The 23,439-nt window shown below is 40.6% G+C and overlaps 1 protein-coding gene across 4 annotated transcripts in view; it reads right to left on the bottom strand.

Moving 5' to 3' along the window:
• Positions 1-23,439, bottom strand: part of MACROD2 (mono-ADP ribosylhydrolase 2) — a 978,088-nt gene that overhangs the window by 486,865 nt on the left and 467,784 nt on the right. For all 4 annotated transcript variants that reach the window (XM_080999221.1, XM_080999220.1, XM_080999219.1 and 1 more), the window contains exon 6: positions 14,954-15,075. In XM_080999221.1, coding sequence (XP_080855347.1) covers positions 14,954-15,075 — 122 coding nt within the window. The remainder of the gene's footprint in view (positions 1-14,953; positions 15,076-23,439) is intronic.

Genomic DNA, 23,439 nt, shown 5'->3' with positions numbered 1-23,439 from the left:
CTCCTAAACTTTTGAATCAACCTATTAGCTTGCAGGACTACCATATCACGGCTTTTTAACCCTTATGGACTAGTGGACACATTCTGAATTTTGAGAGCGTGCTGGGAGGGTACCAGTCACAAAATGGCTGCCATGGAGTGTGGCATCGTACAAAATTAGAGAGAACCACCCCTGACAACCTAATGCTGACCACAGGAAGTCAGCTAACACTGCTATAGATCCTGATTCACTGCAATTAAATGGTGGGGAAAATATAATTCTGCAAACTGTACAGGAATACATCTTCCATACGTTCATATGTTATGTAAGCTCTAGTGCAGAAGGTGTGACATTGATTCCATTTAGAAGAAAACCCTTAGTATAATCTTGTGTGGTTCTTCTCAGCCAACCCCACTCTGATCTTTTCATCCATAAAATTGGCAGGGCTCAGAAACACAAAACTGCTATGGCTTTCTCTCTAGGGACAGAAAGTCTTGTTAGGAGATTTCTCATTTCTTTCATAATTTTCTTCAAGTCTTATTCAGAAGCTCTCAAAGGGCACCGATCTCAAAATGTTGAACTACACTGTAGCACAGGATAATGCTTAAAGGAGGACTTCATAGGGATTATTTGTAGCAAGGGATAGCAAGGATGAATGAGATAAGGATTATAAAGCACCCTGAATACTGAGAGTACTCAAGAAATTTATATAAAAATTACTAATAACACCAAAATTACTAATCTCACCAACACCATCATAATCCTAATAAGATCTATCATCTTCCCCATGGATACAAATATGGGAAAGCTTAGCTGATTATATGTTGTGGTTTCCTCCTTGTAAAATCTAACAAATTTCTCTGCTTATGGAAAAAACTGGCCTTTTGACAATTTAGTTTAAGGCTCTCTCCCATCTTTGGCACTAGGGAGTAACCTCACAGTTAGAAAGATTCATTGCTCTCAGATGTTCAACACAGATGTGAAGAACAGACTGGAGGCAGTTTCTGGAAATGGCATAGCTTTTCTATATTGCACAGTGTTTGGCATTTGGTTAGGAAACACAGTATGTCTCAAAAAAAGTGCACTAACTCATACAGACAGCAGCTCTACAGTTCTCTCCGCAGTTTGCTACTGATTTGAGTAGCTAACTCACATTGCCAGATGAGACTGCCTGATAGAACAATGTCATGAGTCAGCCACCCATTGCACACTACAGGTTTCCCTAATCCACTATTGGAGTGTGAGTTTCCCAAATGAAGCAGAACCCAGGAATTCCATCAATACCAAGAGTACACCAGTGATCCCCTAGATCTCACCAGAAACTCCTCCTAGCACCCAGATCTGAAGTGGTCATCAGTCTGAAGCCTCCAGACACAAGACCTTCTCTGTTTACTGAAGTAGAACACTTCCTAGTTCTGTCCAGTCCCACGAGAATCCTGCATTGCCCAACCAAAGTGGTACTCAATCACCACCTTCACCAGAAATCTCAGACACCTGGAGGTGGACCCCGTCTGATGTGACAACAGCAGCAAATAACAGCAGTAGTGCTGCACTTTGCACTCGGTTACTTTTGTTGGAGGTCTTGGAGTTGACATTTTAATTTCTCACAATGCCCCCTTCTGTAGCATCTTTTCAGAGCACTGTAGGGAATAAAAATAGCTGTGTAGTACTGGGAGCTTGCAAGGCACCAGGGCAGATAACAGCAGAAGCCCCTGCCAGAGGGCTGGGACCCCAGCAGTTCTCCAGGCATGCCAGGTGTTGATGCCAAGCCTGTGCTTAAATTGAAATCCTCAGCTCATTTATGCACACTTAAACCTACTGACTGCACTGAGACTCATAACTGTTTAGTTTCTCCACACTATCAAATATTCATATTTTGCTTTTAGCTACTGATGAGGTTTATTAACTAGGTGGAATAAATTAGTCTAGCAGCCGGATTCAAAGAGGGCTCTAATTAATGAGTTAGAGTAACCTCAAAGCTAGAGAAATCTAATTGCTTTAAAATGTCAGACACATCTTTGGGGGGTCATTATCAGGGTGAAGGTAGATGATAACAAGTGTGGCAGTTTTTCTGTGCCATACAATGCTTAACATGCTCAGGTGTCCTCTCAGACAACATATTAACTTGTGTAAAGAAATCTAGCATGTAGAACTGTGGCTCACTTTTTGACCAAATTTGAATACACACACTCAATGCAATCACTGTTGAAATTAGTGTTGTATAATATATATATATATATATATATATATATATATATATAGTCCAGGAGATGATGTTTCCCAGCATTTTCTGTTTTGTTTTTGTTTTTGAATTCATGCAAGCATTTCCAATTATAGAACTGTGTGGGTTTCTTTGCATTATGCAAATATAAACAAGTTATGTGATGAATGGACTCAAAAGTGAGGGGGGAGGGATCACCAATATGACATTATAAGACAATTTTCTCCCCTAATTTTCAGTTTAGCGAAAAAAAAAGGGAGGGTGTGCATGCACTTAAATTATGTAGCAATTTTCCTAAATTTCAAGGTAAGTCATGCCCATAAATAAATTTTAAAAGATCATAATCTTGCTTAATTAGCTGCAAGCCAGAACAGGAAAATTTTTGAGGGAGAGAGAGGACCCATCAATAAGAAAAACTCATTCTTCCTCCCAGCCTCCCAACTGTCCAACACAGAATGAAGCAGCACTATATTTGCTTAATTCCATTTATGAATTGTTTCCCATAAAATACCTTTTTCACAATAAAAATGTTAGGAATTGAAATTCTCTTTACAGATGAAATTGGTTCTTGCTGTTTTTACAGATTCAAGTCGTTTTGTAAAAAAAATATGGTTATAACTGTATTTATTATGTATGAAATTGTGCATTTTTTTATTCTAACACAGATACAAGATTGGATAAAAATGTCCACTTAAAGGGGACAATTCCATGTATTATCACAGAGGGACCCAGTGCTATTTTTCTAGAAAAAGAGGTGCCAGAACTCACCATGAACACCTCCCTTGTTCTTCTGTAAGGGCAATGGCACCCATCTGAGAGGGGCCGGAACTGAGCTCCTGTCACTTCAATTCAATTTTGCAAAGCATATAGAAGAATTATTCAGTAAAGCACAGGTTGGAAAGGGGGTCTATTTGGTCTTCAGCTCAGCCACACTGATATCCCCATGCCCACTTTCTAGATAGCAGATCTAGTTTAAAAATTGTGCACCAGAATTTGCCTACAATGGAAATGTGAAAACCCCACCATGATAAAGTAGGACTTAAATGTGCAGAAATAAAATAGGGTGCAGTCATATCTTACTATATATAAGGCAATTCTACAGAGGCCAGAGAGTTAAGGGGGAAACCCAAACTATGAGTATAGAAAAACAAAGACATTTTGAAACAGCCAACCACAATGAAATGTATGGTTGTGGAAAATCAACAAGCAAAAGCTTTTTCCTCTCAGATCACAACAAGAGAAAATAGCTCAGGGACCTTGAAAGAGGTCCATATGATTAAATTCTTCTTTGTTAGTTCTAAGCACATTCTACCCTCCAGAAAGTTTTTACGTAAAGGTTTTTTAACGTAATGATTAATAGCAGAACATGAAAGAATTATCAGACACTGTGAGGGCCACAGAGAATTGTTCTTAGGGTTTTTTGAGTTTCTTCCCCCTTCTTCAAAGAAAAGCTTGTGTCAAAGTTGATTAATTTTTACTTGATTTGGCTGCAAAATATGGTCCAAGTAATCATCAGTAATTTTATTAGAATTGGCCAAGTAATATCAGGGAGCGGAAGTGGCTTTTTTGTGTCTTTCAGTTGTCCTTCCAAGTGTTCCTCCTTACTGTATGACATTACACATGGTGCATAAAAGTATAGTAAAACTTCATTTGGGTTTTCACATTCTTATTGTCATGGCCCACAACATGGGGACTTTGTGGTGCATGGCAACAGACTCGGATGAGATTTGGTCTCGGTAGTGATGTATGGCAGTGAGAGCTGGACCATAAAGAAGGCTGATCGCCGAAAAATTGATGCTTTTGAATTATGGTGCTGGAGGAGACTCTTGAGAGTCCCATGGACTGCAAGAAGATCAAACCTATCCATTCTGAAGGAAATCAGCCCTGAGTGCTCACTGGAAGGACAGATCCTGAAGCTGAGGCTCCAATACTTTGGCCACCTCATGAGAAGAGAAGACTCCCTGGAAAAGACCCTGATGTTGGGAAAGATTGAGGGCACAAGGAGAAGGGGACGACAGAGGACGAGATGGTTGGATAGTGTTCCCGAAGCTACAAACATGAGTCTGACCAAACTGCGGGAGGCAGTGGAAGACAGGAGTGCCTGGCATGCTCTGGTCCATGGGGTCACGAAGAGTCAGACACGACTAAACGACTAAACAACAACAACCTTTGCCTCTCCAGACTCAAAGACACCAAAGCCTCTAAAAAAGGCAAGAGTGCTTTAACCTGTCAGCCATCTCCTTCAGGGAAGAGGAGCCTACACCACTACAGGTCTGGTCAACCTACATAAGGTTTCAGATGAGTCTAGCAATATCTTCTGAAGCTGCCCTAGCAAAAGCTCTTGGAGCTGTCCTAGGTCCTGTATTCTGTCTGCATGACCTGGGCTCTTCACTATACACTGCCTGGTTTGCCTCTAGCCTTATGTCCCCTGCAGAACGGGACTATGAGTTCTCATTTAGCTTCAAGGGTGTGTTGCATGAACAGAAAACATTTCCTTGCACACAGCAGCACCACTGAATTGTTCTAATTTCCTCACCTTGGTACAACCCTCCATGTCCCATCCCACAACTTTCAAGATGGTCCCTCACTCTCCTCTAGAGCCATTCCACTGTATGCACTAGATTTAAATTTAAATCAAGAGGAAATACAGATTAACACAAAATATTGTGAATACAAGCTGCACATTCTTCCCCCTGCCAATATATTGTTCTTCCTTTTGAGTGGAGTTATTTTCTAAAAAGAGGGATCCATCTTTCCAAGACAGCAATCATTCCATCTCATATAACTCTTTTGGCCGCTTGTGCTCTCTTTCCAGAACACACAATGATAAAAAATAATAATCTCTGAGTAAACCCAACAATAAATCTTCTCCTTTCAGAATATGCTTAGTAGGTCAAACTTCCTGTGGGTTCTTTTTTGCCCCCTTAAAGTTCAGGGGTTTCAAATGAGCTGCTGGGGAAATAAACTGTGCAAGAGAACACAACCATTAGCCCCCAAGAACCCTGTTATTTTTCAGAACAGCAACAAGTGACAGAATACAGGGTATGCTTCATTTTAGAACAGGAAGGGTTATTTAGCTTATGGGGAAAGAGCTGAAAGTTTATTTAGGCCCGTAACTTTAGTGAGTCTCTTTGGAACCTTCCTAAAGCTAGAGAAACTATAGTGAAGGATTAAGAAAATTGCAAAGCAGATCCATTTTGGTCTGTCTTTTCCACCTGAAGCTTCTTTACATACTTCAACTACACTTCCAGCCATGCTGGCAATAATAATAATACATATAATAATATAAATAATTCTGTTTCAAAACACACAGACCACCTTTGTTTTCTGCATGTGACCATTTCCCCACTTTTTCTAGCACCCCCACAGCTGAAAGGAAGGCTCCGCTTTCACCCTAAGAAATGAAACGACAACATATCTTCTGGTAGTAATATCTATGTTAGTCTGCCTATGGGCAGCTTTTCCTTCTGTCACTGTTGCAGGAGGAGTTGGTGACAAAGAGAAAGTGGGCAGTTCCCTTCACATTTTCTTCTTTCCATCTTTGCAGTGAAAGGGGAGAAGAAAGAATATTCTCATCTATTTCCTGGCCGCATTTCTTGAACAGTTAAGTTGTCCTATTTAGGCTCCTTGCTTTTTGTTTCAGCATCTGAGGTAAACTGAAGTAAAATTCATTTGAGATAGGCTCAATGTTGCTTCTTGATGCACACTCTGGAAGCCAGCTTACATTCCTTTGAAAAGTGGTTTCTTCCCACCCACCCACCCACCACCTATAATTTACACTTTATTTCCCCAAACAGGTGCCCTCCAAATGCTGGACCTTGTACTACAGAGGGTCTGCAGGGCACCAAATTGGGGAAGGCAGATTTGCACTAGCTCTGATTTTAAATATCAGCCCTGAGTTTTGTTTTGAAAACAAAAAATGCATCAGTCACTGATAACGTTGCAGGAAAACCTTTCTGCATTTGAGATCTAGCTGTCAAGGGTGGGATCTAATGGTTTATAGAATTCACATTCACTAAGCAACCCATTTCAGTTAAATGAAATACATAGCATTTTTCTTCATAGAAAGGATGGAAAATGGGGAAAAAAGTGCCCAGAGTTGGAAGTTTACACGAACAGCTCAGAAATGGGAAAGAGGAAGCACAAGTGCTATGTTCTTGCTTGCAGATGAAGCTCAAACATCTCTGTGCATTTGGTACATGTTCCTTCAGATATTCAGACACATGGAACCAAGTCACAACCTAAGACAGCTTCTTAAGCACAAATCAGACAATTGGTCCATCTAGCTGAGTTGAAGCATTTAGTTGAAGCACCTCTCCAGGTATGAGACAAGAGTCTTCCCCTTGCACCACCTGTAATATCTGGAGAAGCCAGAGATTTAACCTTTGGTCTGCAAAGCAGATGCTCTACCACTGAGGTACAGCTCTTTATCCCTCTTTTCCCTTTCCCTTCTTCCTTTTTTAATAAACAAACCTATCCAACTTCTGTCCTAGTTGCGTCATCCCTATTCTTTCTTTCTCGGCCTGTTGAAGTTTAAATAAAGAGATGCTCACAAAGATGCAACTAATGTTCAGATGTTCTCTTCTCTAAAGGCAACTTGCCATGCAGTGGATGCTCTGAGATCTCTTCTCCTTGGGTGTGAAAGACAATATTCTTTTCTTACGGTTCATGAAAACATTATTTGAAAAGATATGTCATCCTAATATATAGTGGCAGGGGATTTTTTTTAAAAAAAGAAGTAGGTAACTAAGAAAGCACAGTACCTATTTTTTGTCAATGTGTCAAAGTATTTTAAAGGGAATATATACTTATAGTACTCAGTGGGTTTTCAAATTGAAATAAATAAGCAATAAAGGTACATTCCAGTCCTACTGCACTTACATGCACACAGTATGATCTTCAAGTTTCTCTCTCCCTGTTATACTAGTAATATAACTCCTGCCCAATTTCACATTTCCTGGAGGCTCCAGTCTTAAGACAAAGCTTTACTTGTGGGTGCTTTTCTAAACTATTTCTCTTTGGGGTATTTAAATAAAAACCACTTTTGTTTACAGTTTGCAACTTGCAAAATACAAAATACAAAAGTGCACTAGATGTCCTGTGGGGAGAGTGAAGTAATTTCAAAAAGGTATTTTAATGAAGTTCAAAACACTCACTTTTGGTCCAATAGAGTTAGGAAAGTCATAGCTTAATACAGAGGTTTTCAACCTTCTTGAGTCCATGGCTCCCTTAACCAACTACATCCTTTCTGTGGCTCCCCTGTGGGGCTCAGAAGCCCAGTTATGTCACCCCTTGCCTGCAGAGCTGGCAGCCTCTCATCCTTTTTCGAACACGCTCCCTTGTGGAGTGTTCCTCAGCCTCCTTTCGTCTCCCCTTCCTTGGGAGTCCTCCGGGCAGCTGCTGCTGCCGTCCCTGATCTCTGAACTGCCCCCCAACACACAAAAAAGAGGTGCGACTCAGAGGCACCATTTGCCTGTGGAGCTTATAGCCAGGGCTGCTGCAATAAAAAGCTTGGCAAGTCTTTGGGAGGCAGAGATGCAAGAGGGCATCAGAGGAGGGAGGGAAGGAAAGAGGGACAGAGGCCAGTGTTGCCCTTGGCACCTCTGACCATTATTCAAGGCACCCCAGGGTGCCATGGCACACTGGCTGAAAGCCACTGGCTTAATATATGTTCACGGCCTAGGACCCTCGTACCTACAGGACCGCCTCTCCTGGTATGCCCCATGGAGGACCTTAAGGTCCAGATATAGCAACACCCTAGAGGTCCTGGGCCCTAAGGAAGTTAGATTAGCCTCAACCAGAGCCAGGGCCTTCTCAACACTGGCTCCGGCTTGGTGGAATGCTCTGTCTCATGAGACCAGTGCCCTGTGGGATCTGATTTCTTTCCGCAGGGCCTGTAAGACAGAGTTGTTCCACCTGGCCCTTGGCTTACAATCAGTTTGATTCCCTCCCCCTCTTTCTTTTTCATTTCTCCTCCTGTGAAGAGGCTGCATCCTAATGTTTTAATGTTGTATCTTAATCTTTTAAATTGTATTTTAATCAACTTGTTTTTATTATTGGCTGTTAGCCGCCCTGAGCCTGGTCTTGGCTGGGGAGGGCAGGGTATAAATAATATATATATATATATATATATATATATATATATATATATATATATTATTATTATTATTATTATTAAAACACCGAGGCTTGGGGGGTTGCTTATGTCTCATGCAATGTGCTTTGAAGACCCAGACAGAGAGTGGACATATGGAATGCTCAAACTGACATGTGACTAAAAGAGGTTATTTTGAAGGAAGGAGTATGATCCCATGTAAGTAGCAGACATTTGTTCAGCATCAGCTGAACATTCACTGGCTTGTTCGACAGATTTGACAGCTCTCTTGGCTACAATGGGAGTCTGTGGCAACATAAGGCATTAGAATATAGTAATACTAATGACTGACTCAAAGACCTTGCTTCTTACGTAGCAGCATGAACATTTTTTTGTAATGCAGATCATGGTTTTATAGTCCAATTTGTTGCACTATTACTAATGCAAAATCCCATGCTCAAGTTATATTAGCTAGAAGATTCCATGTCTGCCAGTGTCATAGATCTATGCCATTATAGCACCACATTTATCCTAGTGGAACCATGAAACTGGTGCAACTACATGGACCAAGAGCCAAAAGTTGGATTATTAGGGTTGTGGCCCTCAGATCTCCATCTCACTCTTAGTGATGGCATAATGTTATGCCAGCAAAGAGGTGGAGTAAATTGCTTCCAATGAACTAAATGTATAGTCCCAAAAGACTCCCCACTACCTCCTCAACCATAATGGAGGAATGGATACCAACCAACTTGCATCGCAAACAATGGGGCTTCATAATTCTGTTTTCATATCTAGAGAATGTAAGAGTGCACAACTGGGAATTATGGTATAACAGTCCTCTGTACAAACATAATAGGAAAGACATGTTGTTACTGTCTAACTTGTTAGAACCCTCATAAATATTCCATCTCAAGACATCAAAGAAAACTCACTGTCAGGAACCTCAACTCCACTGCCAGAGTTCTAATATTATTTTCCTCATCACAATTCCCACCCACCCCAAAAACCCAACCAAACCTGGATATTAATCTACCAGCTGCTACAGTGTCATCAGATATAAACATATTGCAGCGGCGTTAATTACAACTGTCATCACTGCTAAAACCTCACATCTTGCTGATATCAGAAATGGGGTGTGTCCCCCACAACAAATATTTAAGGGGAAGACTGAAAAATTAGGACTGCAATTCTGAATCAACCTAATAGCAAGGTCCTATGGGGCTCACTGGGACTTCCAAATAAATGTGCTGGGGATCAGGCTGCAAGATAAATATTTTAGAATGCAAGATCAATGAGAATACGGATAAAGATCTAACATGTCTCCATGCAAATACTCCCAAGAGCTGGTGAATATGAAGCTGAGGCAGCTCCCTTCAAAGTGAATCTCATGAAGGACGGATGGAAGTTTCCATCAAAAAAAGTCAGGTGACAGAATAAAGCCGACTTGTAGGCTTTTTAGATTAGAAACTCATTACTATGGCAACGTTCTCAGCTGAAAAACTGTATAAGAAAATATAATTTACTTGACAGTTCCATAATGTAATTTGAGACTACAAGGGAATTAAAATGTAAGAATGCAGACTCATTTGAGTGGCGAACAATTGAGGTGGCAAACGAATATAGTGAAGGACCCTGTCACCATACGCCACCTCATTTTCAGCTGGCTTAATAATTGCAAAGCATCACAGAGAGATCATACAATGTTCAGTACAAATATTAAAATTTCAAGCTAGTGTTCTCATGAACATTAAGGTAGAAACTATCTGCAGGAACACAGAACACATTAGAAATTATCTTAATGTGCTCTTTACACAAACAAAAAAGGAACCCAACTTAAAACCCTATCAGTTATGCTGTCAGCAGCTATTAAGTGGCTGTAGCTATCATTCCTTCTTTGTTGATGATGGTGAAGGAAGAACATAACTATCCTGTTTTTCCTGCTCTCTGCTTAATGTCAAGATCTATTTATATGTAATGTGAGACATGGGTAAAGTCCTTAGCCATACAAGGCATCCTTGGGAAACCTTGTGCCCTACATCACCCATCCAACCCAGCCAGCACAATGGAAATTTTAGATACAACGGCGTGTAAGAGGTAGAGTGGTTTATAAAAGAACACATTTTGACTTGAATGCATCTGACTTGCATGCATCGGGGGAAATACGTTTTTCAGGAAGGGGTCACTTGTCCTCATAGAATCATAGAGTTGGAAGGGACCACAAGGTCCCTAGTCTTTTACCCAATGTGGGGATCAAACCCACAACCCTGAGATTAAAAGTCTCATGCTCTAACAACTGAGTTAGGCATGTGCTTAAGCTTCTCTCCTTATGGTCCAGAGGAACCCAAGATGCTGAGTTACAAATCACTGCATCCAATATGGTGAAGACCAGGCTTAGATTTGTTTTAACACCGTATATTGTACAAAAGACTGACAGTTTTTCACAGCTCAGTTATTTTCTGTGTATAAAACTTTTCTATTTTCATAACAGTCTTGACAAATGCCTGCCTTGTGGATGAAAGAGAGACAATGCTAACTTTATATTCTGTTTTCATTGTGAATTTTAGATAATCCCTTTTGTTTCATGTTCAGCCCTTGTTGTCTGCGTACTTCTCAAATTTTCAGTTTAACAATACCTCAGGCTTCAGCTGACACATCGGCTTGAGCACCTGTCAGCCACATGCAGGGGCTGAAAGGAGGAAAACAGGAAAGAAAGCCTTGATGTACTAAGAAGTTTCTCTATATTAGCACTGGTTCAGGGGACCATATGAACTTCGTCAAGTACAGCAGAAATGTAGGCTTCCGACAAAGAAAGAGAGAGAGAGAGCAGATAATATCTCACTCACTTAATGAATTCTAAAACCATGCTAAATGCAATAGGCCACTGAACATATCCATAATAGCAGTGAACATATTCATAATGTTGTCTTCTCCACTAAAGTTATTGCCTCAGTTACATGGCAGATTTCCACATAGTCCTTGGAGGTGGCTCGCAAATATCAGATGAATTTGTTTTGCCAGCTGGTATTGCTTCTTCATTGAATGGATTCAGACGGGTGGCCAACTAGGCAATTTATCATTTAAAGATTCATAAACTTCTGTTCTTTCCAAAGCTATCTCTCAGTTTACCAAGTAAAAAAGTAAAATCTCACAAAAACTTAGGGCAATATAAATGCAGTTACAGCAAATATAAATGAAGTTTTTTAAATCAGAGCTCTCTAATTTCCTCTTCTGGTTTATCTTCTGGACAGGTGTGCACACTCCTGTAGGTGCAAACACTGGATGCAACAGACCAAAAGAATGAAGTTGCTACTTAAAGAGGATGCCATCTAATGGGCAGGAGGGGAGAAGACCTGAGGGTCAATCAATGGTATTTTGCTACCTTAGGCAAATAGTGCCCCCAACAAGCCAACTTAAGAAAACCAAGGTCAGCCAACATATTTTGGCACCTAAGATAATAATAAAGTAGAGCCTCTCCCACATCCTGGCAGTAAAATTACAATAATAGTACATTTAAATAACTATTTGATGCCTTTTCATGACTCCCCCAAATCAGCTGCCTTATTCAGCCTAGTGGCAAGGTTGCCATTGACCTGATCCCTGGTCCTTTAGCATGTTTTGTACACATGTCAAGGTATGTATGCACCTGTATCCATTACCCATTTTTCCTCACTATTAGTGGAACATGGGAAGCTGTCTTTATACTGAGTCAAACCAGTATCTTGTCAATAGAGCCAGTGTGGTGTAGTGGTTAAGAGCGGTAGTCTTGTAATCTGGGGAACCGGGTTCGCGTCTCCGCTCCTCCACATGCAGCTGCTGGGTGACCTTGGGCCAGTCACACTTCTCTGAAGTCTCTCAGCCCCACTCACCTCACAGAGTGTTTGTTGTGGGGGAGGAAGGGAAAGGAGAATGTTAGCCGCTTTGAGACTCCTGAAAGGGAGTGAAAGGCGGGATATCAAATCCAAACTCTTCTTCTAATATTGTCTATGCTGTTGTCCACAGGCAACGAATCTCTCCCTGCCCTACCCGGAGGTGCTGGGAATTGAACATGGAATCTTTTGCATGCAAAGTTTAAGCTGTACAGCTAAGCTATGACCTTTCTGTGTAGTGGACAGCAGGGAAGCTAAAGGGAGTACCCTCTCCAGTTGTGGGTGCTGCACTTTTAAGAAGGATGTTGATGTACACAAATTGTTACAAAGATGGTCAGGGATATGTAAAACAAATGCTATGAGAAAGGTTGAAGGGACAGGTCATATTTAACCTGGAGAAGACTGAGTATAATAGCACTCTTGGGGGCTGTCACATGGAAGAGGGCAAAACCCTGCTGTTCTAAAGGGTGGGAATAGATCTAATGAGAGAGTAGATTTCAGTTGAACATTAGAAGAATCTTCTTAACTGTAGGGTTAACCAACTGCACCGGGAGTGTGGGGGTGTGATGGGTTCTCCTCCACTGGAGAGGCTGAACCACCAACTGTCAGGGATGCTCTAACTTGAAATATTGAAATACTTTATTGTCACTTGTACAACTTGTATACAGTGAGATTACATGAGCACCCCCCACGCAGCTCTCAGTCTTAATTCCCCTCGTTTACTGACACACACACACCAAACCCGAAAGTCAGTTGCCCTGTTGTTATCTTTTAATTCAGCAGCCTAACAGCCCACGGATAGAAGCTGTTCTTTACCCTGTTGGTGCAACTAATCATGCTTCTATATCTTCTGCCTGAGGGCAGGGGATCAAGAAAGTGCCGGCCAGGGTGTGAGAATTTTCCTCACTCTCCTGAAGCAACGTTATTTCCACTATTTCATCCAGCAGATTCACGGGACAGCCCATAATATCTTGTGCTGTATTCACCACCCTCTGCAGGCACTTCCTATCAGATGATGTCAAGCCAGCATACCACACCGTGATGCAGTATGAAAGTACACTTTCTATTGTTGACCGGTAGAAGGAGATCATCAAATGTTGATTGACATCGTCTTCCACAATACTTTGGGGAGATGGAGTCTCTGTTGGGCTTTCTTAACCGCCTGGGTTGTATTTATTTTCCAAGTAAGGTCTTCACTGTGATAAACTCCTAGGAATTTAAAGGAGGAGACTCTCTCTACACAGCCCTCCCCGATGTATAGTGGCCCTAGTTCTCCTCTCTTCCTCCGAAAGTCCAACACCATCTCCTTTGTCTTGCTGATATTAAGGTGCAAGTTGTTCCCTAGGTACCATGTAGATATTTTTTGGACCTCCCCTCTATACGCTGATTCGTCTCCACCTGTTATTAAACCCATTATGGTGGTGTCATCTGCAAACTTAATAATTGCAGTAGATAACGCTGGATTTTCTGAATCAAGCAGGGGACTGAGCTAGGCCACATTCAGACCATGCATGTAAAGCACTACCATATCACTTTAAGCATTCGTGCCTTCCCCTGAAGAATTCTGGGAGCTGTAGTTTGTTAAGAATTCTGGGAGTTGTTAGGAAGCCTCTAGTGCCCCTCACAGAGCTACAATTCTCAGAGTGCCTGCGCTGTGAAGAGGCACTGATTGTTAAACCACTCTGGAAACTGAAGAAGTCAGTCTAGAAAAGCTTGGATATCCACTGCAACATGGTGATGATAGCGAATGGTGTGGGCTTTTCTGTTTGGTGTTTTTGCAGAAACCAAGTCTGCTCATTAACACTGAGAAAGTGCTGGGTCACATGGATGCTTACAAGAGAAATATACTGAAAATGTGTGCATCATTGTAGGTTACCAAATGCAGAATATGTGCAATAGGTGAACATTGTGTCACTATCCAAGAATAAGCTGCTTGTCAAAAACATTCATCAGAAACTGATGATGGGCTGCTGTTAGCATCCACATAAAAAATAATATTACAGCTAGTGCCCTCAACATAAAAACTATATACAGAAAAAGTATGTTGATTAGAATAATTACATATAATCCTCTTATCTGGAATCATGTGTGAACAAACAATGCAATACAATATATGTTTGCTCAGATGTAAGCCCTATTGAATTAGTAGGATTTACTCCCTCTCAAGTATACAGAATTGTAGCCTTACACAGTGTAGTAAGAGGAATGGTTTTGTATAAAACACTGGTTCTGAGTCTGAAGAAAACAATTGTCATTAATAATGAAATCCAGTGGTCGGAGTTGATTCTCTGACTGTGTGTAGTTGTTTTATCTTTGTTTTAAATAAAATTTTATATTTAAAGAAAGAATCTTAGAAGACATATTATGTTAGTGTCCATCACAATAGCTTGTGGTAGTTAATAAAAACAACAACAATAAGATAATGTAGCGACTTACACAAAAACAGGGATAACACCAAACAGAACTAGCTAGAAATCAGAAGAGCAAGTAGGGATCCTTGGCGCATGAATAGAAATGAACATGCTTGAGTAGGATTTTTAAATAAAGATTTAATGAACCCAAAATTTCAGCAGCATATATGTTTAGGTCTGGATTTTTAGCAGGGCAGTGTGTTGAATGTAATAGCCTTTCAAATGCTCTTATTTATTTTACATGCAATATTCTTCCATTACTTCCTACAATGCCACAATGCAACATATAGCAAATATTGACTGTTTTCAAGATTTGTGGAAGGCTGTCAATGCATCATTCCCGAAGACAAACAACAAATGATAAATATTGCAAAGTACTTACAATAGATCTGATGAGGTTCTCTTTGGCCAATTTCAGGGAGGACTTATAGCAATTTGCCAAGTCTTCCTTATGGCTATCACTAATATGTCCTCTTGCTATAGGGCCCACAGTATGAATGACATCTGCAAGAATAATTAAAAAATCAAGTTAATGTTATCAGATCTTCAATAGGATCATACAAAATGTTAAAAGATGAGCTTCTAAATCTATAGGGCTAAGGCAGAAGACACTGATACAGCACAGAAAACAAATAAATGATAGCTATAAAGGCAACATTTAACTCAGGACATTGAAGTTAAAACAGAACTCAGGAACAATGCAAGAATGAGGCTGTCTTTTTTATGTCCCCAAATTAGCAGACAGTACTTACTGAAACATTTAAGCTATGACATAATATTCAACTTTCTCTTTCATTATTTTGCTCATTTATCTGGACCTTCCTTGTACTGACAGGCTTTTACATGTGCAAATCCTGATATTCTTCTCTGCTTCCCTAACTTTCCTGTGCCCAGTTCATACGTTATTGTGGTGGCATGGCTGACACCTGTAAAATGCTTTCCCCCTCCGCTGCCAGAACATAGCTCCACATTACCTTGGTAAAGTTCAGACTGTTAGATACGTGTGATTTGCCCTAATCACATTGATGCTTCCCTATCTCCCATCAGAACATGCATGCCAGAGGTGAAATTGGTAATTAAGATTTCACACAATGCAGTTTATCATGTGTTATCAGCAAACCAATGTGGAACCAGTCTAAGAGGAATGTTTTATGCCTGCCATGGTGCCAGAGGAATATTTCTATTGGGTCTGACTCTGGTGACATAGAACATACCTACAAAAGCAAATGTGCTTTCCAGCCACAGCCTCTCTCATCTTCAATTCCATTATCATTAACTATATTTTCAGTGGGTACTTCCTCTCCCTCTCTTATTCTACAAGTGTGTACCAGCAGTCATAATTATGGATGATTTTTCACTATTCTCAACCTTAAAAAAATACCCAACAACTTTCAATTTTTACAACATGGATACCACCGAAACTTACCGCCTAGCATTATATAGTATTCCCAGGCTCTCCCTAGCCTGCCAGACTGAAACCACGTTTAAATTCTTCAATTTTCTTTGTAGATCAACAAATGTTAAGATTCAATTGACTGCCAATGGGCAACTCCCACTAGGGAATTCATATCGTCAGTAAATTCTGTGTGCCTGGCACAAACCAGATTTACACAGCTAAACTTTCTAACTGCTGTAAAAATCACACTGAGAAGCACAAAAAACGAGAAATATCAACCTTTCCTTTTTAATCATAGTTATTTCCTCTAGTTACAGGAACAAAACTGCATTATTTGGTTTCATTATTACATCTACAATACTTAACAGCAAAGCCTGTTAAAATTGTTCCCAAAAACTGAAATCTGAAGTTGACACTTAACACTTGGCAGGTGACAAGAAGGATGACAACTAGTGATCAAAACAGGGACATTGGCTTTACCCTTCAGCTAGGCTAAGCATTATATTCCATGTGTATTTTATGCAGCACAATAATAAACTCAGAACAGTTGCCGGTGGAATAAACATGGAAATGCACAGGGAGAAATATCTGTTTCCACATTTCATTCTGGAAACCCTTTCATTATAGCTGTTTACAGTATTTGACCATAACAGCTTGCTCAGTGAACGGTGTAAAACCAAATTTCTATGCATGTGAAATGTTTTTTCCTTTTATGGTTACAGCTCCCCCCCCCCCAATGCCTAACACAGAGAAGCTTCATTTTATTAATTCTGCTAAATGCTTGAATATACCATACAAGTAGGCTACAGCAGTAGGGTCTTCTTATCAGCATTAAGTACTCAGCACCACACCGTGCTGCAACAGACAAGCTTGACATTTTATTGGTGCACTAGACCAGCAAAAGTAATACATCATTCATAATTAACAGTGTCCAAACACTCCATTAATATGCACACATTACATGGTGGCTTCAGAGCTGCAAACAAGGCTACTAATTACTAAACATTTGCACTGATGTAACAGACTGCAGCAACGGGAAGTGTGCTGGTTCAGGTTGCTGCATTTGTCCTTGAATCTGTACAACTGTTTTATTGTTTTTCCTATCAGAATCAGGCCAGCATTGGAGAGCGATTCCTCTATTAATACAGCTGTTTCTAACATACATCAAGGTTCATATTCTAAGCTAAGCTATATATATATATATATATATATATATATATATATATATATATAAAATTTCTGATATGCCAAACACCAGAAAGAAATTTGGAGAGTGCAGGCATGTGATCATCACATAACCTTAATCTCCACTGTAATAATGAGTTTTGCAATTAGAGACAAGTGTTGAGCTGTAATGGGACAGAAAAGATGCCCTTATAGACTGCCCAAAATCCAAACAGCAAGAATATCTTAAGAGCCTATAGTTTGCAGTGCGAGGGAGACTAGTGTAACCTTCAGGAAACCGAGGCCATTCATCCACATATCAAAAAAACAGAAGGAAATTAGCAAGTTGAGACAGAGCTGAGATACATACACTGAACAATAGGCTAGGGCCACATTTGTTGCGTGTCGAGGTCCCCCAAGCCACCCCTAATAATTCACAATTCACACATATTTTTTGCATAATTTTGGCCACAACTTTATTAAAATACATAAATGTGAGTGGTTGCTTAGGCATTGGTTCAGACTATCTGTCCCCCACCCCTGGACAGAACTGACTTCCGGATTCCAGCAAAAGCCAGTAAGGGAAAATAATATGGGGAGAGCATGGAGCCAGGCACCAGACCCTCACCCCCCCCCGCATGCTCCCGGGGGCTTGCACGGCCCTAAGCCCCATTCAGGGGTACAGACAAAAGAATGGCAAGCCCCTGGATTCCTTTAAAGGAATTCCCTTGCAGCAGCAGCATTGGAGGGGCAGGCACTGCCAATCCCTACCCCTCCACAAAGCAATTTTTTTAACCAGTGCCTAACCACAACCTTATAAGTTGTGACGATTTGCTATGCAGTAGGCAAAAACCGAATGTGACCAGCCAATCAGCCAAATGGACAAAATTCCTACCAGGCCCCTGCCCCAAAAGCAGATGACCCCATGACAGGGATAGCAAGGTCAACCAAGAGCCCTAAATTAGGGAGGGTGATCTGATGCATGCAGCAAAAGAGCCCAGTCAGTGCTGCGTGACTTAATTTTATAACCTTTGGTCTAACCCCCTAAATGGCAACACCAAAATTTGCCCAGCAACCCAACCGCCCAATCACTACGGATGGTCATCCAAACTAACCTGCCCAGCAACAGAGGGGTGGCCTGTCAGACCCCACCACAACACATGCTCTCTATGAATGAGAACACGCTTTTCATAAACAGTAGTCACCTAGGATGTACTGCAAGGCAAACATGGACTAGAAAGATGTGGGGCTGTCCTTCCCCAGGCTCCCATTGAATTATAAAGGAAAAGGCTGTACCAAACATCTCTTTTAAAGCCAAATTTTAAAACCCTGAAAAGTTTAAGTACTTTCTACAGAACACTGACACAAAGTCAGAGAATTGTAAAATGCCCGCAAAGAGTTATGCAATTAGCAAGGGAAGAGAAAATGTTCTAACGTACATGTGAAACAAGCAAATTGTCGCTAAAGGTTAATAAATATAGCATTGAAAGTGGAGAGGAAGGGAGAAAGAGAACAAGTGAAAGAAGGAGAAAGGAAAACAGTTTAGGCAGCTGCATTAGTTTTACTTTCATCTAAGGCATCCAATAATGCTCTTGGCAAGTGACTAAAACACAGGTGAAAATTAGGCAATGAGAACAAATTAGGTAAAATTGCAAACACCAGTGAAGAAAGAAAAAAGAACCGTGAATAGAAAATAACAAAATGCTAGATAATAGTGTCTGTATGAAAAGTGTTTTAAGAATACATTCTTTTAAAAATGGGGTAAGAGTAATATATGTGGCATAAAAGCGTTTCTCAGGGTGGTGCATGAATATGTTCATTAGAAACCATATTGGAGAGGTGAAAATATATATTAATAATGCACAGTGCTGGCTCTGCAAGACAGTCCTTTTTTCTCAAAGTGTACCTTGCTCCCAAGTGCCCATCCAGGCAGAATTAAGGAAAACACGTCATTAATATGTATTGTGTATTAGAAATAATATTAAGTAAATACATTTTTAATTTAATCTTTCTGCCAAAGAGCACAAGACAGCATACATGGACCACACCGTAGACAACACTTGAGTGTGACTGATCCAAGGCCACCATCTAAGTTTTGACTTTGAAGTAGAGGTTTCAACCCAAGACTGCCAGATCTAAATCCAACACTACTTCACCGCAATGGTTATTTGTGGCTACCATTGGAAAATCTAGCAGTGGGATATTATGGTCCAGAGAAATTCAATCTTTATAGCAAGGAACAAAGAAGGCAGTTGTGTATGTTTCACCATTTGCTGTGGAAAGTTGTTGCCAGAGAAACAGATAAAGCAAGAACTACTGACTCCCCTAAGTAAAGGAGTTTGTAAATTACAAAGACCTCATTGCCAGGCTAAATAGGAAAGGCAGCTACAACATAATTATTCACACACAAAAGGAACACACAGGCACACACAAGGAAACACTACAGTTCCCTCTCCCCTTTAAAGTCACGGTGCAACATAAAGCAGTAAAAGTGCAGTGATCTTGATTTGGAGAGAAGAGCATAATTAATAGGAAGAACAATCCCAGCACACAGCAGCGGGCTCAGACGTTCATCAAGCATGGCACGTATTTGTTGTTTGTATTCATGTCCCCTGCTGTCTGCATGCTGCCATTTGTGATAACCTGTGAGGATCACAATGCCAGCAAGGAATGTAAACAAGCGTTGAAACACTCTATACTAATGAGGGGGAAGACATCCTCAAAGCTAGGAAAAATGTATTGCCTAGCAAGCCCTATGAAATGAATAGTGAGCTGATTCTCCGCAGTATGGGTTGTTGCGGACCCACTCACAGTGGAATTAAAAAATTGGCCACAACTTTATTGATTCCAGTTGTAGGTTGGATCTGGCTTAGGCACTGGATGTAAATCCCTCACAGCCCCTTGGTGTAGGGCTGTCACACGACACGGTCAAGCCCAGAGTTAAATGGGTCCTCTGCAAGCCACAGCTTTACATAGATGACCCTCCCAAACCATTGAAGGAAGCTCCGTGGCCCATTTGCCACACCTCTTCACCTTCTGCATGATGTTAGATTAGAAGGATTCCACCCAATGCCTTATCCCCCGATGTTGCAACTATTGCTATGGGGAAGGGAAACCTCCAGACAAGGCCAATCTGTTTGGAGGAAAAATGCTTTCTGGCTCTGAAAATAGCAACCATGATTGAACCACAGCCAAGACAATGATCACAGTGCCCTAGAAGGAAAGGTTAGCATATACCTTCCAGATTGGCCAGGATTCAAATAAACACACCCACCCAATTACCCGGTAAGCAGCCATTATGTTGCCCAAACAGCACCATCCACATAAAACAAGGAGGAATCAGCAGAATTGGAGAAACTACAAAATTGACAGAAGTATGGAGGGGAGGCACTAATGGGAAGGTTCGAAAACAGCCTGGTGAGGACTAAACACGTTCAACCGTCATAGAAAGCTAGCTGATTCTTGGAAAGAGGGAATGGGAAACTGGGAGATGCAATTGTCTTGAGAAAGAGTGCAGCTGAACAGGAACAGGCTGCACTGTAACTCTATGTTGTAGGCTCCAGTTGTTCATCTTAGTTTGAAAAATGTATTTCCAGCAAATCTGAACAAATACTGAATTCATAACAGCTGAAACAGCACCCTATGGGACCAAATGCTCAAGTTCCATTGTGCCAATATTTGAAGATGCACCCAGTACTGCCCACTGTCTGCAAGCTTAGAAAGAAAACAAGACAACAATATTGATGGCCCTAACTTTGTCAAAGATCTGTAGTTCTGAAATTTCAAGCTTTAATAAATGTCTACTGTGAAAGAGGGGAGGTGTCCACAACCAGGCCGAGAAAAGAATGAAAACCATACTGCTCATGGGGATGTAACTCACCTTTACTTTTACTGACAAAATTGTTGACAACAAGGAAGAACTACTAACAACATAAATGAAGGAATGAAGAACCATTCAGACAATCTCCTTCATGATAAGAGAAAATCAAATCTGAGAGAGAAGCAGAACAACAGAAGTTGTGAGATATGGACACTAGATTTACAGTTCAATCTCATATTCCATTGCCTGGTGGGTGTTCACAAACTAGCACAGGTTTGTTGTTTGTTTGTTTGTTTGTTAAAAGTTATTGAAATAAGCACATATAAAATACAATTAAAATACTGAGTGTTAAAAAATAAGAATAAATGTAAACGTAGAAAAATAAAACACAGATACAGAGGGAAAGGAAAAACCAGAAAACACCTGAAAAGACAATGCCACACTCAATTATCACATATGAGAAGAAAAAGGTGAGTCAATTCACTTCTCAATTAACCCTCTCCACATACTTGCCTGTAGGGCCGAATGGGTCATAAAGCAATACAGAGAATCTAAGAAAGGTCAGAGGTAAAGTATTTTAAACATGTAATACAAATATAAAAAATAAGACTGGCTATGAATATAATATTGCTGTATTTTCATACAAATGATAAGACACAGACAGCTTAGTTCTCAGTAAATCTGAACTGTTACCTTGAATGAATACCGCGGTCATTTGTTAGATACAGGTGGCAGCCATTTTAGGTGCATCCAGTTGCCGTGCAACTGCTCAATGTATGAGTCCTTTAGGACCCAGAAGGTGGTGAAACGGGGTGCAGAACAGGGGCAGGGTAAAAAAGGGGCAGAGCATGCTTATATGTGCTCCGACATGCACTGGGGTCAGGAACAGAACCCGTGCATGAAATGGCCATTGCCTGTACAAGAAAGCATTAGTTGCTTGTGGTTAGACCTCTCGGCTAAGGTCAAGCTTTGCTAGGCTGACTGAACTTTCCGTTGGCTCATATTTAGGCTACTGACCTAACAGAGTCACAGGCCCTGACTGAAATTGTTGTCTAGAAGACTGTCCCTTCCTTCTAGACTACAACAGTGATAAGCACTTGGCCGCCCAACTTTGCTAAGAGAGTGCCAACATGACTGGCGCAAAGAAGCATCGTCTGAAGGTGTTGTTTTGCAGCCACTCTATGGCACAGCTGGAATTAAAACCTATTAAAACCATGTTTATGGAAGACAATCTTACTTGGTTACGAGAGATCGGCAAAGAAGAAGCAGCTATCCATCTGCCTGAATATAGGAACAGCAAGGAAGAATTTGGGCACATGTGGCATAGAGGAAGTCTTTATTCCTCTTTAAAGACTTTGGCACCCATTTGCCAAAAAAAAGGGGTAACACTTCAGGAGTCATACAGAAGGCTGACTTCTAACCAATCTCAGCCAAAGTTGGTCTACAGGGGGGTATGGACCCATCTTGCTATATTTATTTACCCAGAGACACTGGAAGAGGGGTACGGGGACAAAAAAACTGATATTAATACTCACATATGATTACATCCAAGAGAAATAAATGTGGGTCCTTTTGTTTCATTTCTTGCTTTCTGTGAAACCGAACAGCCTTAAAAACCCAACTGCTGCAGATATAAAACTGGCTTGCAGGCCAAAATGAGTGGCTATACAGGAAAATGTTTATATCTAGTTTCATTTTGACTGTGCATAAATGAGGCACACATGGTCTCAGCCATATTGTGAGTATGACATATATTTAAAACATTCATGTCACAGCTCAGACAACAGTGGAAATTAATGCAATTTGCAGATTTAATCAACTTTTCGGAAGCAGTCCCCTGAGGGCCTTTGAAAAATGAAACTGTCTATAGTATTCTGCCTCATCAATTACATCATAAGAGTTGTTGTTGTTGTTTAAGGCAAATTAGAATTGTTGCATTTGGCTTTTTCATTATTTACACCAGTCAATAAATCTTTGGGAGCAAATTCTGAAAAATGTTTACAGAGGGTAATGATTCCTACCAAAGGGGAAGAATAGGCCGCAGACAAGGGAATGGCAGCAATGGAGGAAAAAATGACTTTTGTTTACGTAAGTATAAATTGAAAAGTGTACGTCTGACACAAAATGAATGTGGAGGGCACTGATGCAATTTACAAATATTCTGTTTTTCCCTTTCCCAAGTATTCAGGAAAAGTATTAGCATTAATGAATTTTCAAACAAACAGAAAAAGTACAAACAACTTTCACTCATTTGGTGCTTTTTAGAAGTGAGTGCACTGCATTAAAATGGCTAACGAACTAACACACCAAGCTGAGAATCAATTACGTGTTCCTTTCATTCACCCCATTTGTGTATTCATAGCCATAATTGGTCCATCTAGCAAACTGCATAATGAAGCTGTACCCTGTCAATCATGGCATGAATGATATGAATTTTAAGGAAGGCGCTATTGCACTATGTTGATGTGAATAACAAAAAAATAAAATG

The sequence above is a fragment of the Podarcis pityusensis genome (assembly GCF_964106645.2).
Source record: "Podarcis pityusensis genome assembly, chromosome: 3".
Classification (NCBI taxonomy): Eukaryota; Metazoa; Chordata; class Lepidosauria; order Squamata; family Lacertidae; genus Podarcis; species Podarcis pityusensis.
This window is presented reverse-complemented; position numbering and strand designations above follow the sequence as displayed.